At 44.3% G+C, this 21793-nt stretch overlaps 1 protein-coding gene across 1 annotated transcript in view; it reads left to right on the top strand.

Annotated features, from left to right (window-relative positions):
- The first annotated feature begins 784 nt into the window (after positions 1 to 784).
- RAB22A (RAB22A, member RAS oncogene family) overlaps positions 785 to 21793 on the top strand; it is a 42460-nt gene continuing 21451 nt past the window's right edge. Inside the window, exon 1 of the mRNA XM_073607576.1 lies at positions 785 to 952. Coding sequence (XP_073463677.1) covers positions 917 to 952 — 36 coding nt within the window. The 5' untranslated portion in view covers positions 785 to 916. The remainder of the gene's footprint in view (positions 953 to 21793) is intronic.

Here is a 21793-nt window from a genome sequence, read left to right as displayed (position 1 = left end):
AAAAGTATTGTAAAAAATAATAAAATTGTAAAAAATAATAATAATAAAAAATAATAATAAATTATTGTAAAAAAAAAAAGTATTGTAAAAAATAATAAAATTGTAAAATAATAATAATAATAATAATAATAATAAATCATTGTAAAAAAAAGTATTGTAAAAAATAATAAAATTGTAAAAAATAATAATAATTAAAAAAAATAATAATAATTAAAAAAAATAATAATAATAAATCACTGTAAAAAAGTATTGTAAAAAATAATAAAACTGTAAAAATAATAATAATAATAAAAACATAATAATGAATTATTGTAAAAAAAAGTATTGTAAAAAAATAATAAAATTGTAAAAAAATAAAATAAAATAATAATAATAATAATTATTGTAAAAAACGTATTGTAAAAAATAATAAAATTGTAAATATATATATGCACGCCTATGGGCCTATAGCTTTGAGAGAGCTATCCTGGCTGGATAGAAAGCTATGGCCATGCTGGGACTAGTAGTCCTCCCCACATACAGAAACAGCAGAAACAGAGCAACAGCTGGGCTGGGGCTGCTGAGGACAATATGGGCGTGTTGAGGGGGCGGAGGCTAGTCACAAGGAGGAATGTGGGGGGCGGGCCTTAGACAGTGGGAAGAGGGGGCGGGCACACAGTGGCAAAGACACTGTGGGGGGGGCGGGCCGGATGGGGACGCAGGCAATAGGGCGGGGTATGGAGGTGGGGTAAAGGGCGTGTCCGCCAAGAGAAGACGGCCGCAGTGAGTGGTAAGAAAGCGTGTCTGGAGGGAAAGGGGGAGGGAAAGGGGGAAGGGGCGGCATGGGGAGGCGTGTTCAGCTGCTGCAGGGCCCCGGGAAGGCCGAGGTGCTGAAGGCCGGAGATCCGTCGCTGGTCCCGGGCTGGTGTGATCTGACATGGCCCTGAGAGAGCTGAAAGTCTGCCTGCTGGGGGTGAGTGAGCGGAGATCCGAATATCGTGCACTGAGCCCATAGGGGGCTCCTACATGGGGTTATGTAATGTCTGTGACATCATAGCGCTCCTCTGTGTACAATAACACTGACACCTCTGGGTGTGTATATATATATATATATAGATCTATGTGTGTGTTATATCAGATCTGTGTCTGTATAGAACTATAGATCTTATATATATATATCTGTGTGTCTATCTATCTATCTATCTATCTATCTATCTATCTATCTATCTATCATCTATCTCTCTCTATCTATGTATAGAATGTGTGTGTCATAGTAGTAAGAATACAGTAATAATAGGTTGATTTCCAATGTAGATCAGTGATTGGCTGATCTCTCTGCTGTTGTCACCATGTTGCCCAGGAAAGGACTTTTATTTCCTATCACAATCTTCTCTGGAGGAAAGTATCACCATAGAGTCCTAGAATCCAGCTGGTAGGGGGTCCCCTGTCTGGGGATGGAATGTACCCCTCCCTGGGGGGGGCTCCTGACCTCTCCCAGGGTCACATCCCATCAGTAGAATCATACATCTAAAACGGGCCATACACTGTGCAATCTAATTGTACAATCTCCTTTTAGATCTCTTGCCAAAAAGCTAGCCACATACTATACAATCAGATGGTACAATTTTCTTTTAGACTTACCAAAATGATGAGGATAAACCGGAACAATCTCATTTAATTTGTGTCTAGTCAGGTAGGTCCTTGTACTACATTATACAAGAACTTACCTGATTGGATGTAAATGAAATGGATGGTTGAGTTCTGTGTGTATACATACATAGATAGATAGATATAGACACTCACCAGACACTTTATTAGGTTCCCCTTGCTTGTACCAGGTTGGACCTCTTTTTGCCTTCATTCTTGGTGGCATAGATTCAACAAGGTGTTGGAAACATTCCTCAGAGATTTTGGTCCATATTGACTTGATTACATCATGCAGTTGCTGCAGATTTGTTGGCTGCACATCCATGATGCGAATCTCCCGTTACCACCACATCCCAAAGGTCCTCTATTGGATTGAGATCTGGTGAGTGTGGAGACCATTGGAGTACAGTGACCTCATTGTCCAGTGGTGAGATGATCGGAGCTTTGTGACATGGTGCATTATCCTGCTGGAAGGAACCATCAGAAGATGTGTACACTGTAGTCATAAAGGGATGGACATGGTCAGCAACAATACTCAGGTAGACCATGGAGTTTAAACGATGGTCAATTGGTACTAAGGGGCTCAAAGTGTGCCAAGAAAATATCTCCCACACCATTACACCACCAGCCTGAACCATTGATACAAGGCAGGATGGATCCATGCTTTCATGTTATTTACACCAAATTCTGACCCCACCATCTGAATGTCACAGCTGAAATCGAGACTCGTCAGACCAGGCAACGTTTTTCCAATCTTCTATTGTCCGGTTTTGGTGATTCTGTGCCAATTGTAGTCTCAGTTTCCTATTCTTAGATGATAGGAGTGGCACCCGGTGTGGTCTTCTGCTGCTGTAGCCCTTCAAGGTTCCATGTGTTGTGCATTCAGAGATGGTATTCTCCATACCTTGGATGTAACGAGTGGTTATTGGAGTTACTGTTGTCTTTATATCATCTGCCCATTCTCCTCTCACACCAACAGGGCATTTTCCTCCACACAACTGCCGCTCACTGGATATTTTCTCTTTTTCAGACCATTCTTTGTAAACCGGAGAGATGGTTGTGTGTGAAAATCTCAGTAGATCAGCAGTTTTTGAAATCCTCAGACCAGCCCGTCTGGCACCAACAACCAAGCCACGTTCAGGCTCGGTTCCCACTTGTGCGATGCCAGACATTACGTGTGATTCGCACCGCATTACTGTGCAGATCACATGCGATGTCTGTGCGATGCGTTTTCAGCCATACAAACCGTATGGCCAAAATCGCATCACATTCCCACCAAAATGGTGCAGGACCCCCTTTTTTTTTTTTTTTTTGGTCTGCACTGGAATCGGATCACATGGGTGTTCACACCTACGCGATCCGATTCCTGCACCATTTCACAGTTCGCGCCGCGATCTACGAACCGATCTGAGGGTGTCGTTAACTTTACATCAACACCCGCAGCAGTTCGCAGACCTCAGTGTGAACCGCTGTGCGATGTGGGAACCCACACTGGATTCGCAGGGTTCCTGCATCGCACTAATGTGAACTGAGCCTCAAAGTCCCGTAAATCTCTTTTCTTCCCCATTCTGACGCTCGGTTTGAACTTCAGTAAGTCGTCTTCGCCACGTCTTCACCGCTGCCATGTGATTGGCTGATTAGCAATTTGTGTTACCAAGCAATTGAACTAATAAAGTGGCCGGGGAGTGTATATACAGTAAAACCTTGGAGTGAGAGAGTTTTGCAAGACAAACAAAATTGTTTTATCAATTTTGACTTGATATACAAGCGATGTCTTGATATAAGAGTAGCGTCATGTCACAACTGAGTATAAAAGAGAAGAGAGGCGCCTCTAAGTGTAGCAATATGGTTGCATTTAATGAAGGTACATTTATCAACTCACCTCAACCATGTGAGTGCTAAATTGTGTAAACATCCCTTGTAATAGAAAAAAAGCATGACAGGACCTCTTAAATATGAGATCTGGGGTCAAAAAAGACCTCAGATCTCGTATTTGCACTAAAATGCAATTTAAAAAAAAATGTTTTTTGAAAAAATGAGGTGAGCACCAACCCAAATTCATGGTACTCACCTTTTTTTTTGTATGCTGCCGATTTTCTCCCTCTTTTCGATAGGACATGTGGCGTTCCTACAAGTGACAGGATCTGCGCTCATACGTCCTCCAGGGTGCCATGGACAGGTCACCACCCTCATGCTCTAGGTACGTGAGGGTGAGAGGAAGGGGGTCAGGTCCGTTGATGGTTGGACATGCGTCCTACTGTCATGCCCTTCTTTTCCTTCCCCTTCTTTTTGCTTAGCCCTTCCAGGTCAGACCGCCAGTTCGTGGTACAGGACAACAGAGACATTGCCAGGCTGCAAAGTCAGCCTTCCTCGCCCAGGTCCAGACGTGACTCCCCGTCTAGTACCCACCAACAGAGGAGATGTTCCCATTCCTTCTCCAGACAACCACTTTCACCGCCATGACAGTGTGATCACAGAGCTCGCTGGGGATGTGGGACAGGAGTCCTGGAGGGAAAATCCCTATGCGACATATGCTATTCCCAGGCGGTTGGGGAAAAAGAGACTGAAAACCAAAACTTGGAGTCTTTAGTCAAGCGTGTGGTGCAGCAATCCCTAAAGGAGTGGGGTATGACCAACACGCGGAGCCAACACACCACTCCATGGCTGACGAGGCCCAAGAGGATCCAGGCCTATCCCAGCCTTATGATGCATCCCCCGGATCTTCAGACAGCGAAGTAGAAGGGGACAAATTTGTTGGAGGCTTCGATTTCACCCTAGTCTCACCACTAATCAAAGCGGTCAAAGAGGCCCTCAAGTAGGAAGATTGATCAGCTCCTCCAGCTAAACAAAGGAAATTCCTTAAGCACCTGAACAAAGAGAGCTCCAATTTCTGGCTCCTTTCAGAGTTGAAGGATGTCATTGATGAGGAATGGAGCAGAGTAGACAAGAAAACTTCTTTGTCAAACAAAACTTCCAGATTATACCCCTTCAAGGCAGAGGAAGTGAAGCATCTGGAAAACGCTCCCCTGATAGACGCAGCATTGATGCGATTAGGAAAACATGCCACTCTTCCCTTAGAGGACCCAATGGTGGGAGATAGCCTGCTTATGCCCAGAAGAGATGTCTGCACAATATTGGCTGGCATGGTCTGGAACCCTCAGGAAATTCCTCCATGGCAGCAGTTTATGTTTATTTGCTTTGTCTGTCAGTCTGCTTTTTTTTTTCCTCTCTTTTTTTTCCCCCTCTGGGATGCTCGTGGCTCCTGGAACGCTTTAGCGTTTCAGGATGCCGTCCCTCTCTTCCGGGTAGGGGCCGTGACGAGCTTCTGTGCATGCGCAAATCCTCGGATGAAACCGAGGCTTGGTTTGCACAGGCGCAGCTCGTGGGGGACCCGGCGGCCACGCAGGCGCCTTATGGCAGATTGCTGCGGTCGCAGGCGCGAGCGGGCAATGGCGGTGACGTCACAACGTTGCAGGATTTAAACCCTGTCAGCCTCTGTCACCTCGCCTTTAAGGACGGGCTTGAAAGGAGGATAGATCAAGACCTCAAAAGGATATAGGGGATAGCCGGTATGGCTTGTAAACATGCTTTGGCCCTCGCGGCCACGTCCAAGGCGATGGAAGCTTGGATAGAAAATGTGGACTCCGTGCTCAAGGGTGTTTCAGAAAAGCTGGCCAGGGGCTCGGCAGTCCAGGAATTGAAGCTGGCAGTGGCTTTCCTGGGGGAAGCTTCTATCGACCTGATCCGCCTGTTGGCCCGGACTATGCTATCCTCAGTCACGGCTAAGCGGGCCTTATGGTTACACCTTTGGCTCGCTGATCCAGCATCTAAGCAAGCCTGGTGTAGGATCCCCTTTGATTGGCCCTCTTTGTTTGGTAACAGGCTGGATAGTGCCATAGCCTGGGCCACGGGTGGGAAGTTGGGCATCCTACCCCAGGGTAGGCATCTGTTCGGGCAGAAGAGGCCTCAGCGGAGAAGACGCATTCAAGGGAAGCACGCTCCAATAGGCCCGGCCGGGATTTCAGAAGAAATTGGAGCAGAGGCCAGTCCTCCTTCCAAAAACCCGCTAAAAGCCAGGTGTTCAGAGGACACGAGCCAGGTAAGTCATTTTGAGATTGGGCGCACCCAGGCGGGTCGGGAGGGGGCATGTCTGCTTCTCTTCCGGCATGTCTGAGTGGCCTTAATCTCGGACTACTGGACCATCAAGACGGTCTCTACAGGCTGCAGGTGGTCCTTCACAAGTACCCCTGCCCCCAGATTTATATTTACCCTGCTTCCACGGTCAGAAGACAAGAAGAAGGTGTTACTGTCCTACGTGGATTCGCTGATAGCAAAGGGAGCCGTGGTGCCTGTCCCAAAGGACGAAGAGTTCCAAAGGATATATTCCCCTCTCTTCCTAGTGCTGAAGAAAAAAGGTTCATGGTGCCCCATGATGGATCTAACCTATTTAAACAAATTTATAAAATACGAAAGATTCAAAATGGAGACCCTGTCCACCATTCACCAAGCCGTGCAGCCAGAAGATTGTCTAGTCTCAATTGACCTAAAGGATGCCTATTTCCATGTGCCTGCTGCCATAACAACGGTATTCCACTGCAAAGAGCCTCCGTATAATGATGGCGCGCTAAGTGGTTAAATCAAGTCGATTTAAATTACGATTTAAATCATGATTTAAATCACTAGTGAAAAAGCAGCGGCTAAAAAAAGCATAGATGTGAATGTGTCCCATAGGAACCCACGTTAAATGGACTGTAGTGCGTTTCCTCAAAAAGCACCAAAAAACGCATAGGTGTGAACCAGGCCTTAAAGGAGATTGTACAATTGGATTGTAACATGAATTTCGAATTCATGTTTGACCACTGTGGTTGAACAGAAGTAGTCTACCGATCGACTTCTGTACAACCGCCCTTTGGGATTTTAGTCGCTCGATCTGCACTGCAGTCTATGGATTGCCTTGGAGTTCGGTGTATTCTGATGGAATTCACATGGTGGAGAAGCTGTCAGAATACAAAGACACAGCGGGGAGGATTCCCCATTCACATCAAGTGTGTGGATGAGGAAATCAGGTCAGGTTTTTTTTTTGGGCAACCCCCTGGTTGAGCAAACAAATGGACACCTCTATGGGCAGCTTTACTCTGTATATATAGGTTACCGGGCAACCACTGACACCATCCCTGAGTATTGTATAACAACGTCATTGTGTACGGAACTCATTGTGTTACCTGGTAATGGGGAGACAATAGAGAGGAATGTAGAGGAGTTCATTGCTTTCATGTGATCCTCTAGATTTAAAGCAGTGCTCTCCAAACTGCGGCCCCATGCTTGCTTTTATCCGGCCCTTGGGGCACTATTTTCATTCAATAATACCAACAATGGGGCATAATTCCCCCCCCACTGACACCAACAATGGGGCATAATTCCCCCCCACTGACACCAATGATGGGGCACAATTCCTCCCACTGACACCAATGATGGGACACTATTCCTCCCACTGACACCAACTATGGGCCACAATTTCTCCCACTGATACCAATGATGGGGCACTATTCCTCAGAGAAAAAAAAAACAACAAAAAAAACACAATAAGTGTAGCGCTAATAAAAATGAGAAAACGTCCAGTATGGAAAACGTTAAAACCACAGTTCCAAGTATAAATGTTGTGGAGGAATCATCAATATATACATGGATGAAAAAATCTTCAGAAAAACACTTCAAACAAAGATGTATATCATCTGAGATGAAAACAGACACACCACCACCATCTATGAAGAGGCTTACCGGATGGAGTGGACCCAAAGGGGCGTACGCCGGATTGGGTCGGATAGGCTTAGGTGGTGAGTGGCTGGGGATGGCCCGGGAAGGCGATGGTGGTGGATGGACCCACGCGTTGCTGTGTCACTCAAGGCGATGCGGGAACCCAGAGAAATGTGTGGACCAGACCGCACATTTTTGTCTCACTTGGTCCCAGTTTCTAGGAGGTGCTGGTGACATCACAGTGCCTCAATTCTGCCTTTTAGAATAACTGGAAACTCAGGTTAGGGGCACCTTCCAGGACAGCTACTTGAGAGATGATAGCTGTCCTGGAAGGTGCCCCTAACCTGAGTTTCTATGTTCTATGTTACAGCCGTGTTTAGGGTGTAGCATGACACATGGGTGCATTCCTCAAACTGCCCCCTAACCCAGGAGGTACCTGAATCATGGGGTTCCCCTGCCTGGAGCACCCTGTGGGTTTTTGAATTTTGTGTGACTCTACATTGGTGCCATTCATTCAAGGAAATGGGAATGGGAAGACTACGAGTCCCAAGTGCCACTGTCACAGAAGGACCTGTAGGTCAAAGAGCCCTTTCACACTGGGTGTCAGCCGCGTTAGCGGTAAAGTGCCGCTAGTAGCTGGACAGGTTCTGTAGAGAGGGGAGGGGCAAGAGGAGCTGGACCAGCACAGACAGTAATTAGACACTCCTAGAAGAGGAGAGGGCTGTGCAAGGAGCAAGGGGGCTGTGCTAGGGACTTCACTGTCCCTGGAGTGGTCAAGGGTGGCTCCATAGGTCCCCGCTAGGGAAAGGAGTCACCTGGATACCATAGCCAGTAGCTGGGGAGCATCTGATTCGGACAGAAAAGAAAACGTTACAACTTCCGGGATCAGAATATCTTCATTTAACAGCATTTGAAAGGGTTACAAAAAGTTTTCCTTTAATATCACTCTCATGCCCCGTACACACGGTCGGATTTTCCGACGGAAAATGTTCTGTAGGAGCTCGCTGTCGGAAATTCCGACCGTGTGTAGGCTCCATCACACATTTTCCATCGGAATTTCCGTCACACAAAATTTGAAATCTGGATCTCGAATTTTCCGACAACAAAATCCGTTGTCGTAAATTCCGATCGTGTGTACACAATTCCGATGCACAAAGTTCCACGCATGCTCGGAATCAAGCAGAAGAGCCGCACTGGCTATTGAACTTCCTTTTTCTCGGATCATCGTACGTGTTGTACATCACCGCATTCTTGGCGATCGGAATTTCCGACAAGATTTGTGTGACCGTGTGTGTGCAAGACAAGTTTGAGCCAACATCCGTCTGAAAAAATTCATGGATTTTGTTGTCGAAAAATCCGTCCGTGGTACGGGGCATTGGTAATACCCTTTTAGGCTCCATTCACACTTCGCAATTTGGTTTCCAAATCACGTGGCAATCGGTGTGAAACGCGCAACACGCTTTTTGGTTCCATTCATTCTAAATGGCTCCCCAAACCTGTTGCGAATTTGCTACGATTGTCACATGACTGAATTGCGCTTGCCATTGCGGCAAACTGCGACTTTGAAAAATCGCATGAAGCTTGTCGCCCAGTAAAGAAGCAGGAGCTTTTTTGGGGCAACAAACGTGCATAGGGAAGCCCATTGAAGTGAATGAGCTGCCCTATGTGGGACACTTGGAATCACGTGAAAATCGCCTAGACAAATTGCAAGCGGGAATGTGAGTTTCCGATACGCGAAGCATGAACGGGGCCCTATTGGCTAACATAATGGAAGGTGATTCTTGGCTAACTTAAAGTGTTATTAAACCCACAACAGTAAAATCAGTCTGTAGATGCAGTAAAGCAGGGGTAGGCAACCTCAGCCCTCCAGCTGTGGTGAAACTACAAATCTCATCATGCCTCTGCCTCTAGGAGTCATGCCTGTGATTGTCAGGGTCTTCCAAAGGCTCATGGGACTTGTAGTTTCAAAACAGCTGGATGGCCGAGGTTGCCTACCCCTGCAGTAAAGCATGGTTGTCATACTCACTGTGGAACCTAAGGGGTTAATCCTCGCAAGGATGTTTGATCCTGTCTTCTCTGATCCTCCTCTTGTTCCACTGTCCCCAATCCATCTGCTGTCCCCCCCCCCCCCCCAAAAAAAAAAAAAAAAAAACTCCCCAGCAATACACACCTCACTGAGCATGTGCAGCTTGTCCCCTAGTCTCTGTTCTATACAGAGGCTAGGGGACAAGCTGCACATGCTCAGTGTGGTGCGTATTGCTAGGGAGTTTATTTTTTGGGAGACTGCATGTGATCAACACAGGGCCAATCAGTGCTGCCCAGACAGAGGGTCAGGGGTCCTGCAGCCTCATATGACAGTCAGAGGAGAATGAAAACTCCTCCTACAAGCTTTAACCAGACACAGATAGAAGTTACAAGACTGCTATATACTGCTGATGAGAAAAGGTATTTAGCAGTTTATATTTACTAAAATAATTGCATTTCCATGTTCTGTGTACTGTGGGGGACCAGATATAGTGAATGCAGGGTCCTGGGTTTAGTAACACTTTAAGCTTTTGTGATACCTTAGGTCTCTTTAATAAATTGTTAGTCCATAATGGGCATCGCTTAAACCTTGAACTTTATACATTAAAGAGGAACTGCAGTCTGCTCACATAATTTGTAATAAAAACATCTTTGCCATTCTGAAGCTTCCCTCCAACCACTTTGCATATTATTTTATATATACTGTGATTCTGTACTTGTCAAATATGCTGCAGAAATCTCCCTCCACTGAGTCTGGCTGCAGCCATTTTAACTGTGGGCAGCTGAAGCTGCTGCCTGTTCACTTCCTGGATTTACACAGACACACAGAGGCACACCTTCTGCTCTTATTGGCCCTCTTGTGACTCATCCCCCCTCCTTTCCTGGCAATCTCTCTTGAGAGAGAGAGCTGTCACGTGGGGAAAGCGCTGATGTAACATTTTTTCCCTAGGTTTCCTTTTGTTCCTGTAGGGTGTATGTGGAGTGAATAGAGGGGATGTATAGGTGACTGTGTGCGTTCTCCAAGGATGCAGTAGAATTCCATACAGAGCGGAGTTATAAACCAGGGCTATATAAAGCGGAAGCTTAGTCCCCAACCTAAGCTACCTTAAAGGACAAGGGCGATTGGACTATTGCGGTACAAGTGAACTCAATATAAATATGAACAATTGTATAGAGAATTATATAAAAAGTTTATAAATACATATTTAGTACAAAGCAAATAACCAAGGACAGATTAAAAGCATGGTAACAATCCATGAGTATCACCAAGATTATGGTCCCCAATAGGGGAAGATTACAATGGGATAGCTGATCGTATATGTGAGTAGCGCCCGCATATGAAAACGATGTTCAAACCACACATGTGAGGTATCGCCGCAATCGTGAGAGCGAGAGCAATAATTCTAGCCCTAGACCTCCTCTGTAACTCGACCTGTAACCTGTAGACATTTTTAAACATCGCCTATGGAGATTTTAAAGGGTGAAAGTTTGTGGCCATTCCACCAGCGGCCGCAATTTTAAAGCGTGAAATGTTGGATCAATTTTCTCAGCGTAACATTATCTTTCACAATATATAAAAAAATGGGCTAACTTTACTGTTGTCTTATTTTTTTAATTAAAAAAAGTGTATTTAAAAAAAAAAAAAAGTGTACTTGTAAGACCGCTGTGCAAATAGGGCGTGACAGTATTGCAACGACCGCCATTTTATTCTCTAGGGTGTTAGAAAAAAAAAAAAAAAAAAAATATATATATATATATATATATATATATATATATATATATATATATATATATATATATATAATGTTTGGGGGTTCTAAGTAATTTTCTAGCAAAAAAAAAAAATAATTTTAACTTGTAAACGAGTGTAAAAAAGAGGCTCGGGCCTTAAGTGGTTAATGCATCCAATGCATTAAGGTGAACAATATTCTATGCTGCAGCTCCGCCCAGACCCCCCCCCCCCTTTATTACCTGATCTGGTCTAGCTCTCGCTGCTGTCTCCCTCCTCATTGGGCAGATTGATAGCAGCAGGAGCCATTGGCTCCCGCTGCTGTCAATCAAAAGCTGTGAGACGGGAGTGGGGGAGACAGGACTGAGCCACCCGCTCTGTGTCAATAGACGCAGACAGAGCGGCTCGGGAGTGGGCCCCCATGGAAAGTGGCTTTCTGTGGGGGCATGCGCCGAAGAGGAGGGGCCTGGAGCGCCGGCGATGGACCACAGAAGAAGATCAACAATGCTTTTGCACAAAGCAGGTAAGTATAGACATGTTTGTTATTTTAATTTAAAAAAAAAATGAAGGTTTATTAATACTTTAACCCTTCCATTTCTTCCCTTTTTTTCTTTTTTTTTTTTTTAACAAAAAGTTCTGTGTAAGACTTAAATAAGAGTGTTGGCTTTACCAGCATTTTTCAACCTTTTCTTTAAAAATTTTTTTATTTAGTGGTATGTGACAATGAAGAGATAACCTCACAGAATATGTGGTCCAAACAATGTAGCATACAAATGATCAGCATCTAATTGCATCTTACTAAAGATAGGATCACTCAGGGTAATTGGCAGGGAGTAAAACTGTAGGTGTGCAGGGTACCCAGGTACCTAGGAGCTGTAGTACTAGGGATCTGCGTAGGCGGGTTGTATAATCACTCGCACTTCAATTTTTTTCAACCTTTTCATCACAGGAACTCTTGAAACAACTTTCCGGTCTCAGAGAACCCCTGCTAAAAATTACTATATCTACAAAATTAGTGTGATGGTCAGTGGGAAGAATGTTCCTTACACATGTGGACAATGGGAAGAATTACCCCCTTACAGATATCTAAAAAGATCAATGGTGTCAGTGGTAACATATCTGAGAGGCAGAAATTGCTCAAGGAACACCTGGCAACCACTGGAGGAACCCAAGGGTTCCTTGGAACCCTGGTTGGGAAACACTGGGCTTTAAATTGGAAGTAAACCATAGAAAACAAGTGATAGGTAGGCCTATTATAACAAAAGAGTTAATGAATGTCACTTCTGTCAATACTTTTCTGTTCCTGGCAGTGTTTGTGTACACTAAGCCATGCATGCGCAGCTCAGTATATAGTCTCAGTGTGATCCTGGATGATGGAACTCCTGTGCACATGCTCAGTGCTAGCATTCAACCACAGTGGAGGAAAGGGAGAGTTACAACTGGCTGGTAGTGGGTGCACCAGTCTGTACGGTAATACAGACTGGCACATCCCCAGCCATCCAGGGTATTATCATGGCGAGTTGCTGTGAGTTGGATAAAACCTTGTAGCTGATAAGATGTGGCCTGTGGGACGTAGTTTGGAGACCCCTGCCCCAGAGAAATTCTTGAAATAATTTCCAGGTCTCAGGGAGCCTGTGCAAAAATGAATTCATTGGTGCTCAGTGGGGAAAAATGGCCTCTAAATTGGTGGCTAGAGGAAGGATGTCACATGGTGGTCAGAATTCTACCCTTACAAACAGCTAAAAAGATGATTGGGTTCATACAGTTAGCTCTGCCAAATGGCAATGGTCCTGGAACCATTCAGGCACCATCAGATGGGTGCTGTCAGAAACCATGAATCAGACTGAGACAGAAGTAAAGTTGAATCACACTTGTTTAATAATAATAATTAAAAGGTAAACATAGTCAAAACATAGCCAGATTTCAGGAACCGGATAGTCAGACAAGCCAAAACATCAGGGAGCTAGAGATGAGCGTAGTAGAATAGCAAGCAGGATCTGGAGCCAGAAGGAATGTCAGCCAAGCAAGTCTTTAACAGGAACACAGGAGAGCGTCTCTAGAGATGTGACCATGGCGAAGGCAGAGATCATCTGGACTGGATGGCTTAAGTAGGCAGGACTGATGAGCAGGATATCATCAACAGGTGAGTCGCTGTGGAGAGAAAGGAACTGGCAATTAGCCGACAGCTGAGTGGCCTGCTTTGAGAAGGAAGGGCTGAGCCCAGCCCTGACAGGTGCTGAATTAGCCACAGCTCAAGGAACCCCTAACAACCTCTGGAAGGACCCTGGTTGAGAATGGTTGATCTAGATCAGTGGTGTCCAAACTGCAGCCTGATGGCCAGATGTGAACCTTTGCTTGCCTTTATCTGGCCCTTGGGGGAATTGTCCTCCCAGTGATACGGGACACTATTCTGCTAACTGACACCAACAATGGGGCACTATTCCTCCTAATGATCCCAACACTATTCCTCCCCCTAATACCAAATGTGGTGATGTTTAGTCCCACTGATGCCAGGAAAATTTCAACTCCGGCTGGCCACAGTCTGGCCCCCCTAAGGTCTGAAGGACAATAACTGGCCCTTTAGAACGTGTGGAGACCCCTGGTCTAGTTGCTTATAGAATAGAACGTCTATAATGGTAAAGAGAGAGAAAAAAATCCTGCAAGGTTTTCTGGCTACCATGAACTCTTCTCCGGTGGATGGTCTTATTACTTGTTGCCTGGAGTTTCTCTTTACTACTTTGTGCCTAGGCAGCACTTGTTAAAATTAACTATTATGCATTCTAAATATATCTGTGGGTGTTCCCGTGAATCAGATGGCAGGAGCATGTGAATGTATTGCCTTGTGACCTTCTCTTCTATGTAACATTACGAAAGCTAATGTGTGTAGGCAGGAGTGCAATACAAACAGATGTACATTTTATTAAGTGCAGAGCAAATATCCTCTGTTATCACATTCCTAGAGAGCGTTCGGGTGGAAATGTGTAGAACTGAGATATTCCTTATCTACAGCAGCTTGGAGCGTTAATGCGGAACTCCGGTCTTTAGGGTTTCCATGAGGTTGGTGGAACCTCTGTTGGGTATTAATGGCTTTCTGGGTTCCCGTTTGGAAGATCGGGTGGAAATGTGTAGAACTGAGATATTCCTTATCTACAGCAGCTTGGATCGTTAATGCGGAACTCTGGTCTTTAGGGTTTCCATGAGGTTGGTGGAACCTCTGTTGGGTATTAATGGCCTTCTGGGTTCCCGTTTGGAAGATTGGCTTCCTGGATCAGTGAATACGGTTTCTGGGATGGGGATCGAGGAGGGAGTCTTCCCAACAAGGATGCAGACAGCAATAAAACCTTGTCCTAAATAAAGGAAACCTGTTTGGTTTGCCTTCTGCTTCAAATGAAAGAGGACCCGTTCTTTGTCTCTAACTACGCTGCTTACATTTACTTTCTGTTTACTCTGCTGCTCCATTTGGCTGTTCTGTTGATTTGTGCCCTCTGTAATAAAAAGAGCCTGAGTAAATAATAGATTAGGAAGTGTGTATAGAAGAAAGAGGAGAGAAAAAAAAAAGAGAGATATAAGGAAAAGGAAAGTATGGGGAAGGTAGAGGTGAAGGAGGGGGCTTTCCCTCGGTAGTATGGAAGGTATAGCATTATAGACCAAGATCCCACAGCTGTATAAAAGAGTGTAGCGCTATTATATCAAGTGAACAAATAAGTGTATTATTACATGCACAAGATATAAGAAAAAAAGACGTCTTTTCTCATGAGGCACAAAGTATAGTCTCTGGTAGTCTTCAAGTATCCCTTATGTGCAGTAATTATTCATAGTCCAAAATTTTGAATAAAAACGGTCCCGTTCACCACGTGATTAACCAATATGGAAAAGTTAATGTGATGGACCCTCCACACAGAAGAAATGCAGGCTTACCATAGGGGTTGGACTCATAAGAACATACGCTCAATGAGTCAGATGGGCTTGTATTACCAACCGGTAATGAAGGAGGACCTTTCAAGTGAATGGCAATAGAACTCCAAAGGCATCCAAAACTTTGGGGGAACCTCTTCCAATGGGTGGTTGCCCGTCTCAGGAAAATGGCCCATATAAAATAAAAAGGGGCCACATAGCATAATTCCGTATATAAAACAAATTTATTGAATAAAAGTAAAACACTTACATTTTTGTAGGAAAAAAGCGCTTAATGTAAAATTATGGCAGGCAGTGGAGTCTCCCGACACATTTCGTCTCACTAGACTTCGTCTGGGGTGCTCATCCACTGCTGCCATGCTCCCTAATAAAGATACTGTGACCCCCCTGATGAGAATTCAGCTTGTACTGATCACCATCGTGCACTTCTGGGTTCAGCCAAAATGGCGGACCCGCGTGCGTTCCAAGCCTCGCTATTGTATGTTAATTATGCGTTCCAGCACCCTAGGTTTTATTTAGTAGATATCCCTATATGTACTGTTTTGTTATATCGTGTGTACTGTTTATTTAGAACACCCCCTCGTTCAGAAAGATATAAAGAAAGGAACTATCTATCTCTGATTACGGCAAGTTCCGGGATAAGAAAACCTGTTTGGTTTGCGTTCTGCTTCAAATGAAAGAGAACCCGCTCTTTGTCTCTAACCACGCTGCTTACATTTACTTTCTGTTTATTCTGCTGCTCCATTTGGCTGTTCTGTTGATTTGTGCCCTCTGTTGAAAAGTGCCTGCTTAAATAATAGATTAGGAAGTGTGTATAGAAGAAAGAGAAAAAAAAAAAAGTATGAGGAAAAAGAAAGTATGGGGAAGGTAGAGGTGAAGGAGGGGGCTTTCCCTCGGTAGTATGGAAGGTATAGTATTATAGACCAAGATCCCACAGCTAGTAGAGCCTTTTCACTGGGCTTTTTTTAACTTGGCGCCGGTGTTCTGTCGATATGTGCCAGCTGTCGGAAAGTGCATGCGCAGAATGGAAGCGCATTCCAGCTGATTTGCCGATCAGCTGGAGTGACGTCACCATAGCGCATGCGCACACCGTAGGAGGTTTTTTTTCAACGGTGGGCACATGTTGACAGAACACCGGTGCCAAGTTAAAAAAATCCCAGTGAAAAGGCTCTACTAGCTGTGGGATCTTTGTCTATAATACCATACCTTCCATACTTCCAAGGGAAAGCCCCCTCCTTCACCTCTACCTTCCCCATACTTTCTTTTTCCTCATACCTCTCTTTTTTTGTTTTCTCTCCTCTTTCTTCTATACACACTTCCTAATCTATTATTTACCCAACGCATACTTGCACATTATGTAAAACCTACCTCAGAACGAAGCCCTCCAGCGAGAGAGCTGACACCTTCCCCCAGTCTTTAGGAAAGAAAAAGATCCTGGACGGCCGCACACCATAGAAGGCATCTTTATTGATATGAAGAAATAAAATCCAAATGCAGTCAACTCATGTACTGGGAGGAACAGGAAAGATAGCTAACATGTTTCACGCCCCATCACGGGGCTTATTCATAGCTATGAATAAGCCCCATGATGGGGCGTGAAACATGTTAGCTATCCTTCCTGTTCCTCCCTGTATATGAGGTGACTGCATTTGGGTTTTATTTCTTCATATCAATAAAGATGCCTTCTATGGTTTGCGGCCGTCCAGGATCTTTTTCTTTCCTCAAGCTTGTGCAGAGCCAGCACCTGTGAGTTCCATTAGGACGGGTGTCTTGATACGGATTAGAGAGATTGGAGCGGCAATCTTTTGCTTATGATCTTCCCCCCAGTCTTTCTTCTGGGTTTCGTGGCCTCCGGCTACATAAGTGGCGGGGGGGTGCGATGATGTCACTCCTGCTTGAGAGTCTGACAGCTGCTGCAGCTGGGCAGTACCTCTGTTTTAGGTCAGTATACGCCCCGGGACAAATTCCCCTGAGTGCAGACTACTTGCATTCTGGGCATTCGTCCCAGGGTGCATACTGCCCTAAACATGTACTTCCCAGCCCTGTCCAGCTGTAGCAGCTGTCAGACTCTCATAGAGCTTGACAGGCTGCTGGCCTTGAGGCTGAATGGTGCTCCTGTGCCTCCTCGCTGCAGCTAAACAACGGAGCCTCGTGCATCAGGGCTAAACACCCAGTGTGTACAGGGTCTTCAAATTCACTCTAACTGTGAATCAATAGGACACAGGTATTATCAATTATTATTATTGTTCTCCATAAGGAAAGTTCAAAACACGTCTTATGGCCCGTACACGCGATCCGAAAATCGGACGACAGATTGTCCGACTTTTTTCGCTTAATAGTCGCAAGTAGTAATTGAATAGGTTACTAAGGTTGAGAAAATTCTCCTACGACAGAAAAAAAAAGCCGGAAGTGATGTCATGTGTTGAAATGTATTTGTATTATATTTTCGGACGACAACTGTACTGACTAAACGAAAATCGTACGATCTGGTATCGTACGAAGGAAAATATTCGTGCTTGTCCGATCGAATAATATCGGATGAATTGTTGCGATCGGCTCTCGAAAGCTCTGTACTAAGGATCCAATTATCGTACGATCGCGTCGTGTTTTTTGTCCGGATCGCGTGTACGGGCCAAAGTATTATTTTACCGAGTAGTTGATGCTTGGAACAGGCTTCCAGGAGAATCGATGGACTACTGAGGCCTCATGCACATTGGATGTTTTTGGACGTTTTTACAGCTGCTGTACATTTTTTTTTCTACAGTCAATAAACTCCCCATCATGTTATCCTATGTGTCCATGCACACATAGGCTGTTATCAACTGTTTTTGGCTGGGGCGTTTTTTGGCTGTAAAAAAAAAATCCCCAAAAACTAGTGGGTTCTGAGAGGAGTTTTTCAGGTGAAAAAAGCTCTAGCGCCGATAAACGCTCAAAAACGCTCCTCACCAGCGTTTTTTAACGTTTTTGATCCCATTGAAAAAAAAAAAAAAAACGCTAAAAAACACTATTGCAAAGGCTCTGAAAGATGTTAAAAAACTCACTGCAAAGCTACTGGCGTTTTTATAATGTTATTATAACGTGCAGTGTGCATGAGGTCTTTTTCTGCTGTCACTTTTCTATGTTTCTGTTTCTATCTTCAATAATAATGTCCCTGAACTCCCCACCTAGATCACATGGTCTCTGACCACCAATCATTACACCACTGAAGATCACATGGTCTCTGACCACCAATCATTACACCACTGAAGATCACATGGTCTCTGACCACCAATCATTACACCACTGAAGATCACATGGTCTCTGACCACCAACATTACTCCACTGAAGATCACATGGTCTCTTGACCACCAATCATTACTCCACTGAAGATCACATGGTCTCTGACCACCAACATTACTCCACTGAAGATCACATGGTCTCTTGACCACCAATCATTACTCCACTGAAGATCACATGGTCTCTGACCACCAATCATTACTCCACTGAAGATCACATGGTCTCTGACCACCAATCATTACTCCACTGAAGATCACATGGTCTCTTGACCACCAATCATTACTCCACTGAAGATCACATGGTCTCTGACCACCAACATTACTCCACTGAAGATCACATGGTCTCTGACCACCAATCATTACTCCACTGAAGATCACGTGGTCTCTTGATCACCAATCATTACTCCACTGAAGATCACATGGTCTCTGACTACCAATCATTACTCCACTGAAGATCACATGGTCTCTGACCACCAATCATTACTCCACTGAAGATCACGTGGTCTCTTGACTACCAATCATTACTCCACTGAAGATCACATGGTCTCTTGACCACCAATCATTACTCCACTGAAGATCACATGGTCTCTGACCACCAACATTACTCCACTGAAGATCACATGGTCTCTGACCACCAATCATTACTCCACTGAAGATCACGTGGTCTCTTGATCACCAATCATTACTCCACTGAAGATCACATGGTCTCTGACTACCAATCATTACTCCACTGAAGATCACATGGTCTCTGACCACCAATCATTACTCCACTGAAGATCACGTGGTCTCTTGACTACCAATCATTACTCCACTGAGTCTACAGTTTCCAATCAGCAGTGTGACAAGCCAATCAAAGGGTCTGCCTACCAGGTGCATTGTAGGTGTTTTGTGTTATTAGAGACTGCAGAGAGTCTGACCCTTTTTTATTCAATCAGACGCTGACCGGTAGACCAAAGCTGACATACATGAGTAGATTTTCAAATGTACATTTGTATGTAAATTCTCAGTACATTCAGTGACTTGACAAACGTTGCTCGAAAGTGATAATGAGGTTACCAGAATCGGTGGACTTTATTGGAGCAAAAACACAAGTATATAATAAATTACAAACCTACTTTTATGATACATTATTAAAACACTGAAGTCAGTGAAACGGTCTAAAAGGCACCCTCAATACAGCAAGATATCTATTCATTCCAATTTCTGAGCCTTCCAGCTTTAAATATCATATCCTTCAAGTAATAACTCAGCTCAACATGTTTCGTGGGGAGCCGCATCTTCAGGAGCTTCTTTGGGCGCTGAGTCACTTAAAATAGAAGTATGGGAATTTTTTTTTTTATTGTATTTACTTAGGTGGATGCTGCATCTGTCCCCCTGCTGGCTCTAAGGCTGAGAACTGAGTGCTCAAACACCACCGATCGCTCAGTTCTCAAAGCTCTGTGAGAAGACAGCAGGTGACTGTCAGCTCTGCCCCCCCCCTCGTGGCTTGGTGAGAGGCTGAGCCGGGTCCTGGTCCAGGCATGTGAGCAGATTCCATATGGTGGTGATCTTTCCCCAGCCTGGACCGGCTCTGTGACGTTAGCTGACAGCAGGCTTCAGCCCGCTGTCTGCTGAAAATGGGTCACAGGAGTGCAAAACAATCTGCACTCCTGTGATCCACAGGAGAAGTACTGCCAAACGAGCTTTGGCTGTACCTCTTTAAAATGATGAAAAATCAGATGCATCTGTGGCTAGAATAACGATGGCATGGTATATACAGGCTATTATTTACCAATTAACCTTGTGGGACCCCAGATGAAGTCTAATGAGACAAAACGCGTCGGGAGGACTCCACTGCCACCATTTTATCCAATCGCTTGTAACCATTTTTCAAATGTAGTTGTTTTACCTTCAATAAATTTTAATACTATCCAAAGACATGCTGGTAGGTTAATTGGATCCTGTCTAAATTGCCCCTAGTAGGTATGAATGTGAGTTAGGGACCTTAGTGCTGCGTAAATTGATGGCGCTTTATAAGTACCTTATAATAAAATAATACTATAAACGGAATTACGCTATGTGGCAATCTCTTTCTATTTCTCATTGGTCATTTTCTTCTGACGTGTAATCACCTATATGGAGACGGGTTTCCCATGAGGGTCTAGGATACTCCGGGTTCCAATTACGGAGGATCTCCAAGGTTCCATCCTCGTTGTCGGCTGACAACACAAGCCTGTTTGACTCACAGAACGTATGTTCTTCTGAGTTCAAACCATCCAGTAAGCCTGCATCTACCTCGGTGGTGGCTTTATCACATTGGTGTCTCTAGTTTCCATCCACCATATTGGCTATCTATGTGGGGATTGTGATCATTCAATCTATTCGTTTTATTATGGACTGCAATTACTCACTGCACACTGTGGATTTCTGAGATTTTTATGGACTTATTAATTTACTTTGCACCAATTTTTATTTTTTGTCTCTAGTCACATATATGTTATATATTGGTTTATGTATTATGGTTTGTCAATTGGATTTATTTTGATTCAATTTTCTATGTTTATGGCAGGGCTGTGTCAATTAACCCTAGCACTTTAGCGCTACACTTATACACCTTTATTATTTACCAATAAAAGGATGTCACCAACTTAATTATCATATCATAGTAGTCCAGATGTGACCTAGAAGCAGTATTAAATGGTCCAACTGAATTGTACAATACATGTCCATATCATAATGAAATAATCACTCCATGTCATAATTAGCTGTACAGGGCCTTCTAAGGTCCTTCACTTAGCTTCTCAAATGGCTTCCTACTTGAAGACTATAATGCCCCGTACACACGGTCGGACTTTGTTCGGACATTCGACAACAAAATCCTAGGATTTTTTCCGACGGATGTTGGCTCAAACTTGTCTTGCATACACACGGTCACACAAAGTTGTCGGAAAATCCGATCGTTCTAAACGCGGTGACGTAAAACACGTACGTCGGGACTATAAATGGGGCAGTGGCCAATAGCTTTCATCTCTTTATTTATTCTGAGCATGCGTGGCACTTTGTCCGTCGGATTTGTGTACACACGATCGGAATTTACGACAACGGATTTTATTGGCGGAAAATTTTATAGCCTGCTCTCAAACTTTGTGTGTCGGAAAATCCGATGGAAAATGTGTGATGGAGCCCACACACGGTCGGAATTTCCGACAACAAGGTCCTATCACACATTTTCCGTCGGAAAATCCGACCGTGTGTACGGGGCATTACACTGTAGGTGTCCTTGTATTTCAAAATAGCAGCTCAAGCTGGTAAAGAAAAGCCAACCTCAGCAACTTCCTCAGTGTCCTGAGAATGCCATCATCGAAAGCTCAAAAAGTACCGGTACTTCAAAATGTAATTTGCTGATAACATTCAATTTTGGAATGATTGGACTTTCCCAAACGAAAACCACATTCATTGTTAGAAATTCATTTGCTAGACCAACAATTTT

Source organism: Aquarana catesbeiana, linkage group LG12, assembly GCF_042186555.1.
Source record: "Aquarana catesbeiana isolate 2022-GZ linkage group LG12, ASM4218655v1, whole genome shotgun sequence".
NCBI classification, from domain to species: domain Eukaryota; kingdom Metazoa; phylum Chordata; class Amphibia; order Anura; family Ranidae; genus Aquarana; species Aquarana catesbeiana.
This window is presented reverse-complemented; position numbering and strand designations above follow the sequence as displayed.